The sequence below is a fragment of the Papilio machaon genome, chromosome W, assembly GCF_912999745.1.
Source record: "Papilio machaon chromosome W, ilPapMach1.1, whole genome shotgun sequence".
NCBI lineage: Eukaryota > Metazoa > Arthropoda > Insecta > Lepidoptera > Papilionidae > Papilio > Papilio machaon.
The window spans coordinates 931,544-945,428 of record NC_060015.1 but is presented as its reverse complement, the minus strand read 5'-3'; the positions used below and the strand labels follow the sequence as shown (position 1 = coordinate 945,428).

The following is a 13,885-nucleotide window of genomic DNA, read 5'->3' as shown; positions in this document are numbered from 1 at the left end:
TTGTCGAATTTAATCTCAAATCTAAATGCTTTTTTCCAAACACGTGTAATGAGAAGAATTTCTACAAAAAAGGTCCTCGTTTCAACAAACCTCTAGTGCATTAAATACCTTAGTGAATTTATAAAAAAATGTTATACAATTTTGTAAGAATTTCATATAACGTCACGGAAAGTCACTCGAGAGAAGGGATATAAATTCGTTTGGGTGCGTGACGGAAAAATCCTCGTGCGCAAACACGAAGGGGCTCCTGCAAAACAAATTAGGAACTTGGATTCGTTGAAACTGCTTTAACCTTAATTTAATAGAAGTTTTGATGACATTAAAATACGATAAGCATCCACAAAATCAATGTGTCGATAATAGTTCTTCGCACGATGTTCTTACAGTATACTATCAGAACTTTAGAGGTATGCGAACTAAGTTACGAGATATAAATTTGTCAGCATCAATGAAATCCTATAATGTAATAGCAGCCACGGAGACATGGCTCAATTCGGGAGTGGGTGACAGTGAAATTTTTGATTCTCAATATTGCATATACCGGAGAGACAGAAGTACGTCTACGCTAGTAGGTAAAGAGGGCGGTGGTGTACTTCTTGCGGTATCTTCAAACATAAACTCAGTGAGAATGACTAAATGGGAAAGCGAGGTGGAAGATTTGTGGATCCGTCTAAGCTTCTGTCATAATAAGGAATTCAGAAATATTAATATTGGAGTTGTCTACTTGCCTCCTCCCGTGCTCCAGTTAACTTTAGACAACTTTCTACGTAAAGTCTCAAGTATTATGGAAGAAACAGCCAATCCTACAATTATCATTGGTGACTTCAATTTAGGGTTTATAGAATGGAGGAATGATTCGTGTACTGCGATGAATGGTCTGTTGCCCTATAATTACCAAAACAACCTAGGTTATGCCTTTATGGATTTTTTTTTCCTTAAATGGTCTCAAACAATTTAATAGCATTACTAACTGTAATAATAAAATATTAGATTTAGTCTTATGCAGCAGTAATGTAGGTGGCTGTATCGTGAGAAAATGTCTAGATCCTATCTCCAAAGTTGATGAATATCATCCGCCTGTCGAAATTGCTTTTCAATCCATTAAATACTCTACATTAAAGCCTAAGAGTACCTCTAAGTTCAACTTTTTTAAAGCTGATTACGATAAAGTCATTGAAAAATTTAAAGCAATTGACTGGTTAGATATTTTTAAATCTTGTGGCTCAGATGTAAATCTCATGCTTTCTTTGTTTTATGTTACATTAAATTCAATAATAGATTCAACAGTTCCCACTCGTATTCCTCGTAATACTAAATACCCTCCTTGGTTCACTAAATCTGTTATAAGATCGATAAAAGAAAAAGAAAAACTCAGACGCCGTCTACAGACGTACAAAAACCCGCGGGATGAGTCTGAATTTAGGCTATTAAGTAAAAGGGTACATTCCCTCGTTAAAAGGTGCTACAAAAATTATATATCACAATTAGAACAAAACATCCGTGTTAATCCCAAGTGCTTTTGGTCTTATTTGAAGTCATGTAAGTCTACTACATCTGTCTTACCCTCTGAAATGGAGCTGAACAATGTCACTGCGTCCTCGGGATTTGATATCTGTGAATTATTTGCTCAACATTTCTCTTCTAATTTTACACCATCAACCGATAGCCCAATTCAAGATTTTTCATTAAGCGAATGTGTATTTCCACAAAACACACTAACTCACTTGGAATTAACAGAAGCAGACATCATAAAAGCTATGAAAAAACTTAACATTAATAAAGCATGCGGACCCGATGGGATACCGCCTTTTTTCATTGTAAGATGTGCTCAATACCTTGTCCTTCCGTTAAAAATTATATTCAATGCATCTTTATCCTCTGGCACCTTTCCCGAACTTTGGAAAGGTGCGAATATTGTTCCTATATTTAAAAAAGGGGATCGAAAAAATATAAAAGACTATCGTCCTGTGTCATTACTCTGTACATTGGCTAAACTCTTTGAATCTTTAGTAACTCCGGTTCTCTCATCGCACTTGAACGTTGTATTAAAACACCAACAACATGGCTTTAGTAAAAAGAAATCGACTATAACCAATCTGGTATCATACGTTAATGATATATCTACGTCCATAGACTCTAAATTACAAGTAGATGCAATCTATACTGACTTCAGCAGCGCATTTGACAAGGTGGACCACAATATTTTAGCAAAGAAGTTATCTAGCTATGGTGTGCATGGGGTGATCTTAAATTGGTTTCATTCTTACCTTAGTAATAGGAGACAGTATGTAGTCACAGGTGGGTTTAAATCAGAGGCCATTGTTGTTGCATCTGGCGTGCCTCAAGGTTCACACTTAGGTCCTATATTATTTTTAGCCTTTGTAAATGACATCGTTAATGTTATAAAGAATAGCAACTGCTCAATGTTTGCTGATGACATTAAAATTTATAAATGTGTACAAAGTTTAGCTGACGCTCAATTATTGCAGGACGACATAAACGCTATTGAGAGATGGTGCGAATCAAACAGGATGGTCTTAAACGTCAAAAAATGCTTTCATATAAAATTCACGAAAAAAACTCGGCCTCTTCCTACATCCTATTCGGTAAATAATGTGGTAATGCACGAAGTTTCCAGTATACGTGACCTGGGCGTTCATTTAGATTCTAAGCTCTCATTTATAGACCATATCGACAACATGGTCGGTAAAGCAAACAGAACTCTAGGATTTATTAAAAGGTGCTGCAGGGACTTCAAAACTATTTTGCCTCTAAAAATACTCTATAACGCGTATGTAAGGAGCGTGCTCGAATACGCCTCTCCTGTCTGGAATCCAATGTATCAGTGTCACATTGATAGAATAGAACGAGTCCAAAAAAGTTTCACGAGGTATTTAGTCTATAAAGATAAGACCTGCTCGCGCGAGCTCGATTATGTAAACAGGTTAGATCGTTTTAAAATGACGTCTTTAAATCATCGTAGGACTGTAACAGATATATTATTATTATATAAAATTATAAATGGTATGGCTATAGCTCCAGATTTAATCAGCAAGATTGTGTTGCTAGTCCCTCGACATGCGTCTAAAAGATGTAGTAGAAAAAGAGATATGTTGATGATTCGCCGTTATCGCTCGAATGTAGGCAAGAATGCACCTATCAATAGAATTTCACGTGAATTTAATGAAACGATTAATAAGTTATCGGATATAGACATTTTCTTTGATTCAATGTCATCTTTTCTTAAAAAACTTAATGCAACTGTTTCCTTAAAACCGGTTAAGTAATATATACATTTTATTCTGTTTTCTTATATTTTATTACATGTTACTGAATTATATTTTTTTTTTGATTGTCACTGCACTTTGTTTTGGATCTCTTTAGATGTGTATAAGTATAATGTTATTTATAGTTTTGTTTTTGTGGTACTCTCTTTGATTACATGAATGCTGTGTTTGCCTGTAATTGAAATATGTTTAAGATTACGCTTAGATGAAACTTATGTTTTAGATTATGTATAACTGTGTGTAACATATTTTGTTGGCAACCCTAAATAAATAAAAATAAAAATAAAAATAAATAAAATATAAATTGTTATGTGCTCAGAGTTAATATAATTAATGTATAAATCTTACATATATAGAGTTGAGGTAGAATATGTTTGTCAGTTTGTGTGTTTTTATGTTGCAGAGTTTGCGTCTATGATAATCCGTTTTATATATATCTTATATGTATTTCTATCAATTTTCACAATGATTCAAAATTAAATAGTCAACACAAAAAAAATCTAAAATCATATATAATTATGTATTTTGTATTTGAAACAATAGAAATACGTTTAGAAAATTCCCGGAACTGATTTTGTCTAAATTATGTTTTATAATCCTCGTCCATTTCATTATTTTTAATACAATCTAGGTATTTTTTTATTTCATATATGTGTCCATTTCCACTGCCGTAATACATGTATTAAAACATTTTGTTGTGAAACAAGTGTTTCGACAATGGAAACCAACTGTTTTAACAGATGTATATGTTAACAATTAATTGTATTACGTATTGTATATTGTTAACATATTTTAGCTAATTTTTAATACAATAGTTGTAAAAAAAATCTCAAGGAATATTTGATAATATATATTTTACAAGTCAGTTACTAACTCAATGCGTGAAATAAAGGTGCGTATAGACTAGAACATTTACTTGTAACAGAACAACGAGCCGCTCTATCATATATTCTAGTAGATATATAAACACGTCTGATTCGTGAAAGGGTAATAACCCTTTCACGAATCAGACGTGTTTTGGAAACTTTCACCTGTATTATACCATTCGTAAGAACGTTTACTTAAAAATGCTTAAGGAAATGCCCTAGTGTATATTCACCTTTAGAATATTATTTCTGATTTTTTAATAAAGAATTTTACTTAGACTTGTCAGACTTGAACTGTTAAGTAATAAAAGATATATAAAGGTATTTCTAAAACCTTCTGGACTACGAGTATTTAGATGAAATAATACAAAAAATGTAGAAGGTTTATCTTGTTATCCTTGTAATTGTCGGTGAGAATAACCGAGGATTTTCACTGACACCGTTACAGAAGATATTCACGTCTCACTCGTTCTCTTTGAAAGAAAGATATGACAAGGTTCTTGTACAAGTGGAGACTATACCGATATCATCAGTTTTCGTGCTTTAATATCTGAATTAAAACATTCACACTCTGAATGCTTGTGGCAGTGTAAAGCTGCTCAGCCCTCTGTGTGTGGAAGGGAACTTCCCGCCAATATCTTCAATTTCAAACCGTCATAAAGTTTGTATGGCACAATACCCTGTAATAGATATGTGAAAGGTTTGAGGCGCGAACAATAAAGTTATTCCGGACAAGTTGTAATACTCGTGGAATGATAATTCACTAATATTTTAATAGTTGTGAAATGATTAAATCATTCCATTAGTTAAAGTATTTTTATAACGTCAACTTTGACCATCAAATATAGAGAATCCATTGAAAACGCTTTACATAGAGTATATTTATAACAGTTCATTGTTGCGTTAATAAAATAAATATATGTTCGCGCTCTTAATTAATATCTAAAAAATGTGGGGCAGATCTATTGTATATTTAGATAAATCTCTGGAGCATTTGCATTTAGTTTTGTTGGTTATCTGCAGATGTTCCGTGAGATGGGATGAGTACGCGATTCTTGTTATCTGGTTTGAAATGCTGTGTCACATGTTTTGAAACATATTGTCTCTGTTTTTTTCATACAGAATGTGAAAGATGACATGTGTGAATACAAGTTATGTTTACTTTTGTCGTATGTAATGACAAAAAGAATAATTTTAAAAACTAAAATTGTTTTACGGCTACTATTTGTTATAATTCTTGGACATGTCTTGTTACTTTCAAGTATTTGATAGAATTGTGTCAGTTTTGATTCCTCGACTACAACCAAACTGAGTGCCAGATTTTTTGGACGAAAATTATATTTGAACCTTCATTAGAGTTTTGGTCGGAACGTTAAAATGAGATAATTTTTCCTGTGTATTCGATGCGAATCAGAGAGACGATTATAAATGCGAATGTTTAAATGGATGGATGGATGTTTGTTTGATGGTATCTTCAGAACGACTCAACAGATCATGGTGAAATTTTGCACGGTTGTAGAACATAGTCTGGAAGAACACATACGCTACTTACAAAGTTTTTTTTAAATTCCGCGCGGACAGAGTCGCCGGCGACTAGTGTCTTTATAAAAGAGTTTCGACAGTGCAAACTCAGTTTTAAAGACGCACTCAACAAATGCTGAGAATTGCATGATAATTTTCAATTTTAATTATTATAGTTTGGTATATACAAAGCCTCTAACTTGCCTATACTGTATACAATACGGAAAAGAAACAATATTTACATAGATTTATATATATTAAAAAAGTTTCGACTGATAATTTGGTTAATTTTAATTTTTTATGAAACTTGAAAACTTCCGTAATCTGTATGGATTTGTGTGTGAGCAGGATGCATCTGTTATCGTGAATTTCAAATGTAAGACAGAGTACGAGGGTGAATCAAAAAGTTCTTAGAAGTGCATATATATGAAACCTTTTTGGATCAAGTTCGATATTCAAATTAAAGAGTGTCTATCACACTATATTTATGCAGACTGTCACTTGTTTTTGTCAGTTCGTTCGCATGTAATAAATTTTTTTGTGCAACGAGTTGCTAAAAACAATTTCAAACAAAATTCACTCAAAAGTAAAAAAAAAAACAATTTCAAACAAAATGCATTCAAAAGTACCATAAAAAACAATCTCAAACAAAATACACTAAAAAGAAACAAAATAATGTCATGAAAACTTCTTTCTTTCTTTCTTCTCTCTTTCAAAAACCCTCTAAACTCTAAAGAAAGTTCTCTTCTTTCTTGTAACATGTCTATATTGTATAATTATTGTTATTTCGCAGTCGGTGTCGGCCGAAGTAAATAGGTGACATTTTATATTTGAGATGTATTAGACATACTTACGTTTATGTCCCTACTTAGGCCGAAACCGACTCCAAAATAACAATAATTATACAATATAGACATGTTACAAGAAAGAAGAGAACTTTCTTTAGAGTTTAGAGGGTTTTTGAAAGAGAGAAGAAAGAAAGAAAGAAGTTTTCATGACATTATTTTGTTTCTTTTTAGTGTATTTTGTTTGAGATTGTTTTTTATGGTACTTTTGAATGCATTTTGTTTGAAATTGTTTTTTTATGTTACTTTTGAGTGAATTTTGTTTGAAATTGTTTTTTTACGTTACTTTTGAGTGCATTTTGTTTGAAATTGTATTTTTGAAGTTACTTTTGAGCGCATTTTGTTTGAGATAGTTTTGTTTGTTTTGAAGTCGGCTATTTTTTTTTCTTAAAATGTTTGTTTTATTTCTCAATTTTTAGTGAATTTGAAGTTTAACTACAAATTTCCTTAATACGTATAAGGACATAAATAAGACAAATAAAGAAAAGGACTTTCCTATTTAATATGTGTGTACTTCAATTCAAAAACTAATTTAGAATACACCAGATAACCACTTATCCTTTAAACAATGAAATAATTATCAAAATCGGTATACAAATTGAAAATAAACGAACTAATACATCGTAGCGTGCCTTTAATTTTGTCCAGCCGCGCGTCGCAGTAGCATTTTTCGAATGCGCGTAGTTTTTAATAATTTAATATCTTCCAAACTATTGATCAGAATTACATAGTTTAAAGGCTAATGTAATCTGCATTTAATACTCTAGCCATCAAACATATTTATTTGGATAAGGATTCATATCGAATATAATATAATAGCGCCGTAAGCTTACGACGCTGTTTTTCGTGTGCAATTTAATCGAAGTTTGTTCATAATAACATGGTTTTTGTGAGACATCCATAGATGATAGATATATGCCACCTGAGACTTTTATTTAGCAAATTTAAGGATCTATAATTACTCGATACATCATTTTAATGTAGGTCATATAGTTTGACCTACGTAAGCCCAGAAAGCAAATTTGTGCTATTCATTGTAACGCGATGTAGCATTTTTCGTTTCCGCGTAATTTTATTCTTACGATATCTCCTAAACTATTAGACAGAATGATATAGTTTCAATTGCAAATATAATCTACATTTAATTCTCTTGATAATGAACATATTTATTTACATAAGGGTTAATACTGAACTTGAATAATAGCGTCGGAAATAGGGCATGAATTTAATTAATGTTTCTAAAGAAAAAAATGGTTATTGTGAGAAAACTATAAAAGATAGATATATGCTATCGCGGACTTTTATTTAGCACATTTAAAGAGCTACAATTCGCCATAAATCATTTTTATGTAGGTCCTATAGTTTAGCCTACGTAAGCGCTGAAAGCAAAAATGTCCCTAATTTCCGCAACAAATTTTGGAGCTATATTCAAAATCTACTAGTCTTCTAGTTATTTTAAAAAAAAACAAAAAAATGGGACCCACCTGCAAGCACTTCCTTTCGATTAAAATAATTTTTATCAAAATCGGACCACCAGGGGCCGAGTTTCGCGGTAACACACATAAAAAAAAAAAAATACAGTCGAATTGATAACCTCCTTCTTTTTGAAGTCGGCTAAAAAGTCAAAATTATGGATAAAAGTGAGTTACGTGCGGTGATAAAATATCTCAGTTTGAAAAAAATGTCTACGAAGGAAATTTTTTTTTTTGGACATCCAGCAGACATTAGGGGGTGATGCTGTACCCTATTCTACGGTTGCGTACTGGGTGGCTGAATTTAAAAGAGGTAGATCAAGCTGTAAAGATGACCCGCGTTATGGGCGGCCTTCAACCTCCGTTACAGAAGAAAATGTCAAAAAGGTTGAGAATCTGGTTTTGGAAGACAGAAGAATGACCATAGGTGGGCACAGTTAATCAAAAAGTTAACTCCGTTAATCGTTAATTCGTTAAATAAAAATTTAACTTCGTTAATCGTTAAAGCGTTTAATTTACGAAAATTTAACGCAAGTTAAAGTTAACAGTTAAAGTTAATTTTTGTTTATATTAGGTCCTTACATATGAAATTGGCGTTTTGTATGGGACGAACAAAAAGTCGAATATTTTTTAATATAATATATTTAATTAATCAAAGTATGAAGCATTATTTTCTATGCACTTTTGCCATCTCATAGGTAGTTCATTGATCCCTTTACTAAAAAAACCAGTCGGACGGGAATCAATAAAATCTTTGAAGGCGATTTGGACTGCCCCATCGGAGTTGAATTTTTTCCCTTGCAAGAAGTTATCCAAATTTCGAAAAAAATGGTAATCTGTTGGAGCAAGGTCCGGGGAGTACGGAGGATGTCTTAGACTTTCCAATTGAAGCTCTTCTAATTTAGTAGCCGTCTGTTGCGCAGTGTGTGGTCTAGCGTTGTCGTGAAGCAGCAGTGGCGTGGAGCGATTGACCAGCCTAGGTTGTTTAGCCGCTAGCTTTTCCATCATGGTTTGCAATTGCTGACAATAGACATCAGCCGTAATAGTCTGGCCAGATTTGAGAAAACTGTAATGAACAATACCGGCACTAGTCCACCAAACGCTAACAAGTAACTTTTTTGGGGTTAATTTTCGCTTGGGGCAGGATTTGGCTGGCTCCACGGACCTGCTCGGTTGTCCGAGTGGGCGGAGAGGTGAACTCCGACGTGGCGCGTCCCCGGGTGGTGGATAGGGGAACGCCCCGGCATTTTTGTCGGGGTAGGGCGAAAGCCCCGTGAACCAAACACTAGACGGGTGGAGCGCAGCGATGCGCTATCCCGATGGGTTGTTGCTCGGACTGTTCTGGTTCTGGGACAGTTCGGGTGGCGACCACCCGTGCGGCGGGCCTGCCGGTCTTTGGCCGGTGGGCGATGGCTTCGGCCACCGTCGGACAACCCGTAATCCGCACTGAGCGGAACCGGGGGCCCTGCGCACTGAGCGTGGGGCTGCGAGGAAGAAAACCTCTCTAAAAAATTACCCGGTGGCAACACCACACTTGGCCGTCCGCTGGTCTTTATGATCGGTGGACGCCAAGCAAACCGTAATCCGCACTGAGCGGACCGGGGGCCTTGCGCACTGAGCGTTGGGCCGCGAGGAAGGGAACCTCTATAAAAAATCCCCGGAGGAGGAGGAGCCCCTCCACCTCCTGTGATCATCACAGGATGAAGGATGGGGCTCAAGCACGCTCATTGGGCGGTGTTGGGTACGGCGAGCACCGAGGTGCTGCCGTGCGGCGTGTTGGGGTGTTTTTCCGCGGGGCTATGCCGGACAGGGCCTCCCATACCGGACAGGCCCGCGGAAAACACCAGTGGATCCTTAGGGGTCGTAGGATGGGGGGCCTTCAAGGTCCTCGGCGCGGCAGGTATGGTCAACTCGGCCACCCTGTCGGGCAAATACGTCGGTGTGCGGCAGCACATTTAACTGCAGAGGACTTCGGTCGTGGGACGGTGGCCTTCTAGGCCGCGCATCGTGGTCAGGGACCTCACCCTGTATCTAAAGGCGGTTTCCGGTGTCCGATAACACTGGAGAACTATGTAATGGCATCTCGAAAAAAGAAACTACCCCAGGAGGGTACCCTCAGTTCGGCTGAGGGAGAATCCCTCCCTGTGGCTACGGCTGCAGGCTGCCCCTCGTATTCTGGGGGGGGCAAGGGCTGCCTTACTGTCACCCAAAAAACGACCTTGGCGAGAAATTTGGATTCTGAAGCATGCGATTTGGTTTTAAGGAAGGAAAAAGAGGTTGGTGTTGGGAACGGGAGACCTGTAGAGTGCCGTGAGGCGGCCCCAGGTCATACCAATGATGACACCATGGAGTGCGATGGTAGGGCAGCGTCGGATTCCGACTGCAGCCACGTCGTCATTTCCGAGAGGTCCCAGATTTCGGAGGCGGCCGCAGCGATGTTCGGCGCGAAGCGGCCCCGTCTCAGCGAGGGATCCGAGGACGAAGACCGGGCGGTGTCCCTAGCGATGGCAAGGTGGCGCCAGCAAGAAAAGAGGGCTGCGGCCAGAGCTCGGGCCAAGAATAAGGAGGAAGACCTCGAGAAGGAAGCTAAGATCGCTCGTTTCCGGCGCGAGACAAGGTCTGCGCTGTTTTCTCGACCTGCGGAAGTAACGGGAGAGAGATGCGCCGCTCAGCTTCATGAGCAGGTGCAGGAGGACCTGGAGATTATAATGAAGGTGGCGACCAAGTCGTCCAACCTAAAGGGTACCTTTGTGCGGACCTTGAAGGACGCTGCGGCATCCATCAAGGAAGCTGTGGAAGTCCTCGGGGCTCGCACACAAACGGAAGAAACACAGCAGCTGCAGGCAGACAATGCCCGCCTGCGCGCCGAGATGGACGCACTCCGTAAGGAGCTTGCTACCATCAAGGAGGACCTGCGGACACGGGGTTCCGCTGGCCATTCCGACCCTGATGTGACAATGGAGGCCGCCCCCGCATCACGGCCCCCACAAACACAAACACCGAGCGAGACGCCCTCCGTGGAGGAGATCTGTCGTGCAGTGATGGTTCAGGTCGGGGGGATGATGAACGCCCGCCTGGCCTCGCTAGAGGACAGACTTCTCCCGGAGAAGAACCTGCGGCCGCCTCTCGCGGCCGATACGAGGAAGGACGGGAGCACATACGCCGACAAACTTGCGCGGCAACAGACGGCACCCAAAGTGGCGGCTCAACCCGGCCCCAGCGGCACTCAAAGGAAAGCCCCATCGGCGCCACACCAGCGCCCGTCGGGTCCTGCCCAGACCTCCTTACCCGCTAGCGGGGAAAAAGAGAAGAGAAAGAGGAGGAGAAAAAGGAAGAAGAAGAAGAAGAAAGACCCACCACCCGGGCAGCAGCCGTCGCAGCCCGCGGTTGGCGAGTGGACAAAGGTGGGCCCTAAAAGGCGGCCTCAGGTGAAGAGTGGTGCTGCAAAGCTGCATGTGCCTCGGTCGTCGGCAGTTGTTATTACGCTGCAGCCGGGCGCTGCGGAGCAGGGTGCCACCTACGCCAGCGTCATTGCCTCGGCGAAGGAGAAAATAAACCCAGCCGAGTTCGGAGCCCAGGGCGTTCGCCTTCGGAAGGCTGCCAATGGGGGACGTGTCTTCGAGTTCCCGGGCGCCTCTAGCGGCGAGAAGGCGGACTCCCTGGCCCAAAGGCTCCGGGAGGTCCTGGATGGTGGTGTCGTCCGCGTCTCCCGGCCTATTAAGTCCGTGGCCCTACGGGTGGCAGGCTTGGACGACGCCACCACCAGTGCCGAGGTGGTTGCCGCCATAGCTGCAGCGGGAGGGTGCCCCGCCGAGCAGCTACGGGCCGGCGCAATGTCGACCGGCCGCGACGGACTGGGATCAGTCGTGGTCCAGTGTCCCGTCGCGGCTGCAAAGAAGATTGCGACCGTCGGCCGCCTACTGGTGGGTTGGGTGTCCGCCCAGGCCAGGTTGCTAGATGCCCGCCCCATCAGGTGCTTCAGGTGCCTGGCTCCAGGGCACATATCTTGCCAGTGCCAAGAGGGAGTAGACCGCTCCGGGCTCTGTTTCCGGTGCGGTCAACCAGGTCACAAGGCCCGCGGATGCACGGCCGCGCTTCACTGCGTCGTCTGCGCCGCGGCTGGCGCCCCTGCGGAGCACCATGTCGGGAGCAAGGCGTGCATCCCCCCATCCAATGGGAGGAGGAAAAAGAAGGGAGGAGAGGAAGGTCCGAGCCCGACGGCCGGTCAGTCTTCGGACTCATCCCAACAGGCAGCGGCGCCGGGGGCTGAGGAGGCAGCTATGGTCGTCGAATAATGGCCCTCAACCTCCTCCAGGCCAATATCAATCACTCCGCCAGAGCTCAGGACCTTCTGTTCCAGAGCATGGCGGAGTGGAGAATACATGTGGCGGTGGTGGCCGAGCCCTACCGGGTCCCGTCTGGGGACGATTGGGTGGGGGACACAGACGGGCTGGTGGCCTTAACGTCCCGGTCCGTCACAGGCTCTCCGGCCTTCGCGGACGTAGTCCGAGGTCAGGGATACGTGGCGGCCCTCGTCGGCGACATCTTGGTGGTCGGGGTGTACTTCTCGCCGAATCGGAGTCTCGCCGACTTCGAGGCATTTATCTCTGAGATCGGCGTCCTGATAGGCAGAAGTCGATCCACCCGAGTGCTCGTCGCGGGGGACCTCAACGCCAAATCCTCGGCTTGGGGATGCCCGACGACGGATCCGCGGGGCCGGGAGTTGGAAGATTGGGCGACGGAGACCGGACTCATGGTCCTCAACCGGGGGTCGGTCAACACGTGCGTGCGGCGTCAAGGCGGCTCCATTGTTGATGTCGCCTTCGCCGATGCCGTCCTGGCACGCCGTGTTTGTGGCTGGCACGTGGTCGAGGACGTGGAGACGCTTTCGGACCACCGTTACGTGAGGTTCGGCATATCCGCGTCCCCGTCCAACCTGAGTGGCCCAGATCGGCCCCTGAGCGGGGAGGGTCCACGGTGGTCTTTGTCACGGATGGACCGGGACTTTTTGGTCGAGGCCGCACTCGTCGAGGCGTGGTTTTCTGCTCCCCGGGAGCGTGTCGACGAGGTCGGTGAAGAGGCGGCGCGATTGGGTGCGGCCATGGCGCGGGTTTGTGACGGGGCTATGCCCAGGGTCCGATCCGTCCCCTCCAGACGGCCGGTGTACTGGTGGACAGCCGAGCTCACGCTGCTGCGCAGTACTTGCGTGGCGGCGAGACGCCGGTATACCCGCTGCCGTCGGCGGAGGCGCCGGGACGCTACGGAGGAAGAGCGGCTCTACTCCCTCTACAGGAGTGCGGTCAAGACCCTTCGGGTGGCTATCGGCGCGGCGAAGGACCAGGCGGACGATGAGATGCTGAGGGCTCTGGATAGTGATCCATTCGGGAGGCCCTACAAGGCCGTACGACGAAAGCTCCGATCTAGGGGCCCTCCCATCACCCAGAGTCTTCAGCCACATGACGTCGACGCGGTGGTCGCCGGCCTGTTCCCGCCGGCAGCTGCCGGTTTCAAGGCGCCTGATATGGCTGAATCCACTGGGGAGGGAGGAGATCCAGGAGCACCGCCGGTAACGGAGGATGAGCTGAGGGCGGCGGTGTTGCGCATGCGCGCCAAAAACACTGCTCCCGGCCCTGACGGTGTGCCCGGCCGCGCCTGGGTCCTAGCGCTGGAGCCGCTCGGACCGTGGATACGGGCATTATTCCAGGCCTGTTTGGAGCGGGGCCAGTTCCCGAGTGAGTGGAAGAGAGGGAAACTGGTCCTTCTCAAAAAGGACGGCCGTCCGACCCTCGAGCCGTCGGCGTACCGACCGATAGTTCTGCTGGACGAGATCAGCAAGCTCTTTGAGCGGGTGATTGCCGCTCGTCTCGTCCAGCACCTGGAGAGTGTGGGGCCGA

General features: G+C 43.2%; 1 protein-coding gene across 1 annotated transcript; it reads left to right on the top strand.

The window, feature by feature from the left end:
- Positions 1-10,066: 10,066 nt before the first annotated feature.
- On the top strand, positions 10,067-12,286 carry LOC123723333. The gene has a single exon (XM_045685913.1). It carries the CDS (start codon positions 10,067-10,069, stop codon positions 12,284-12,286), a length of 2,220 nt encoding a protein of 739 aa, XP_045541869.1.
- Positions 12,287-13,885: the final 1,599 nt, after the last annotated feature.

Bases quoted from the DNA above. Each gene is read 5' to 3' on its own strand.
- LOC123723333 (XM_045685913.1), top strand. From the start codon at position 10,067: ATGGCATCTCGAAAAAAGAAACTACCCCAGGAGGGTACCCTCAGTTCG.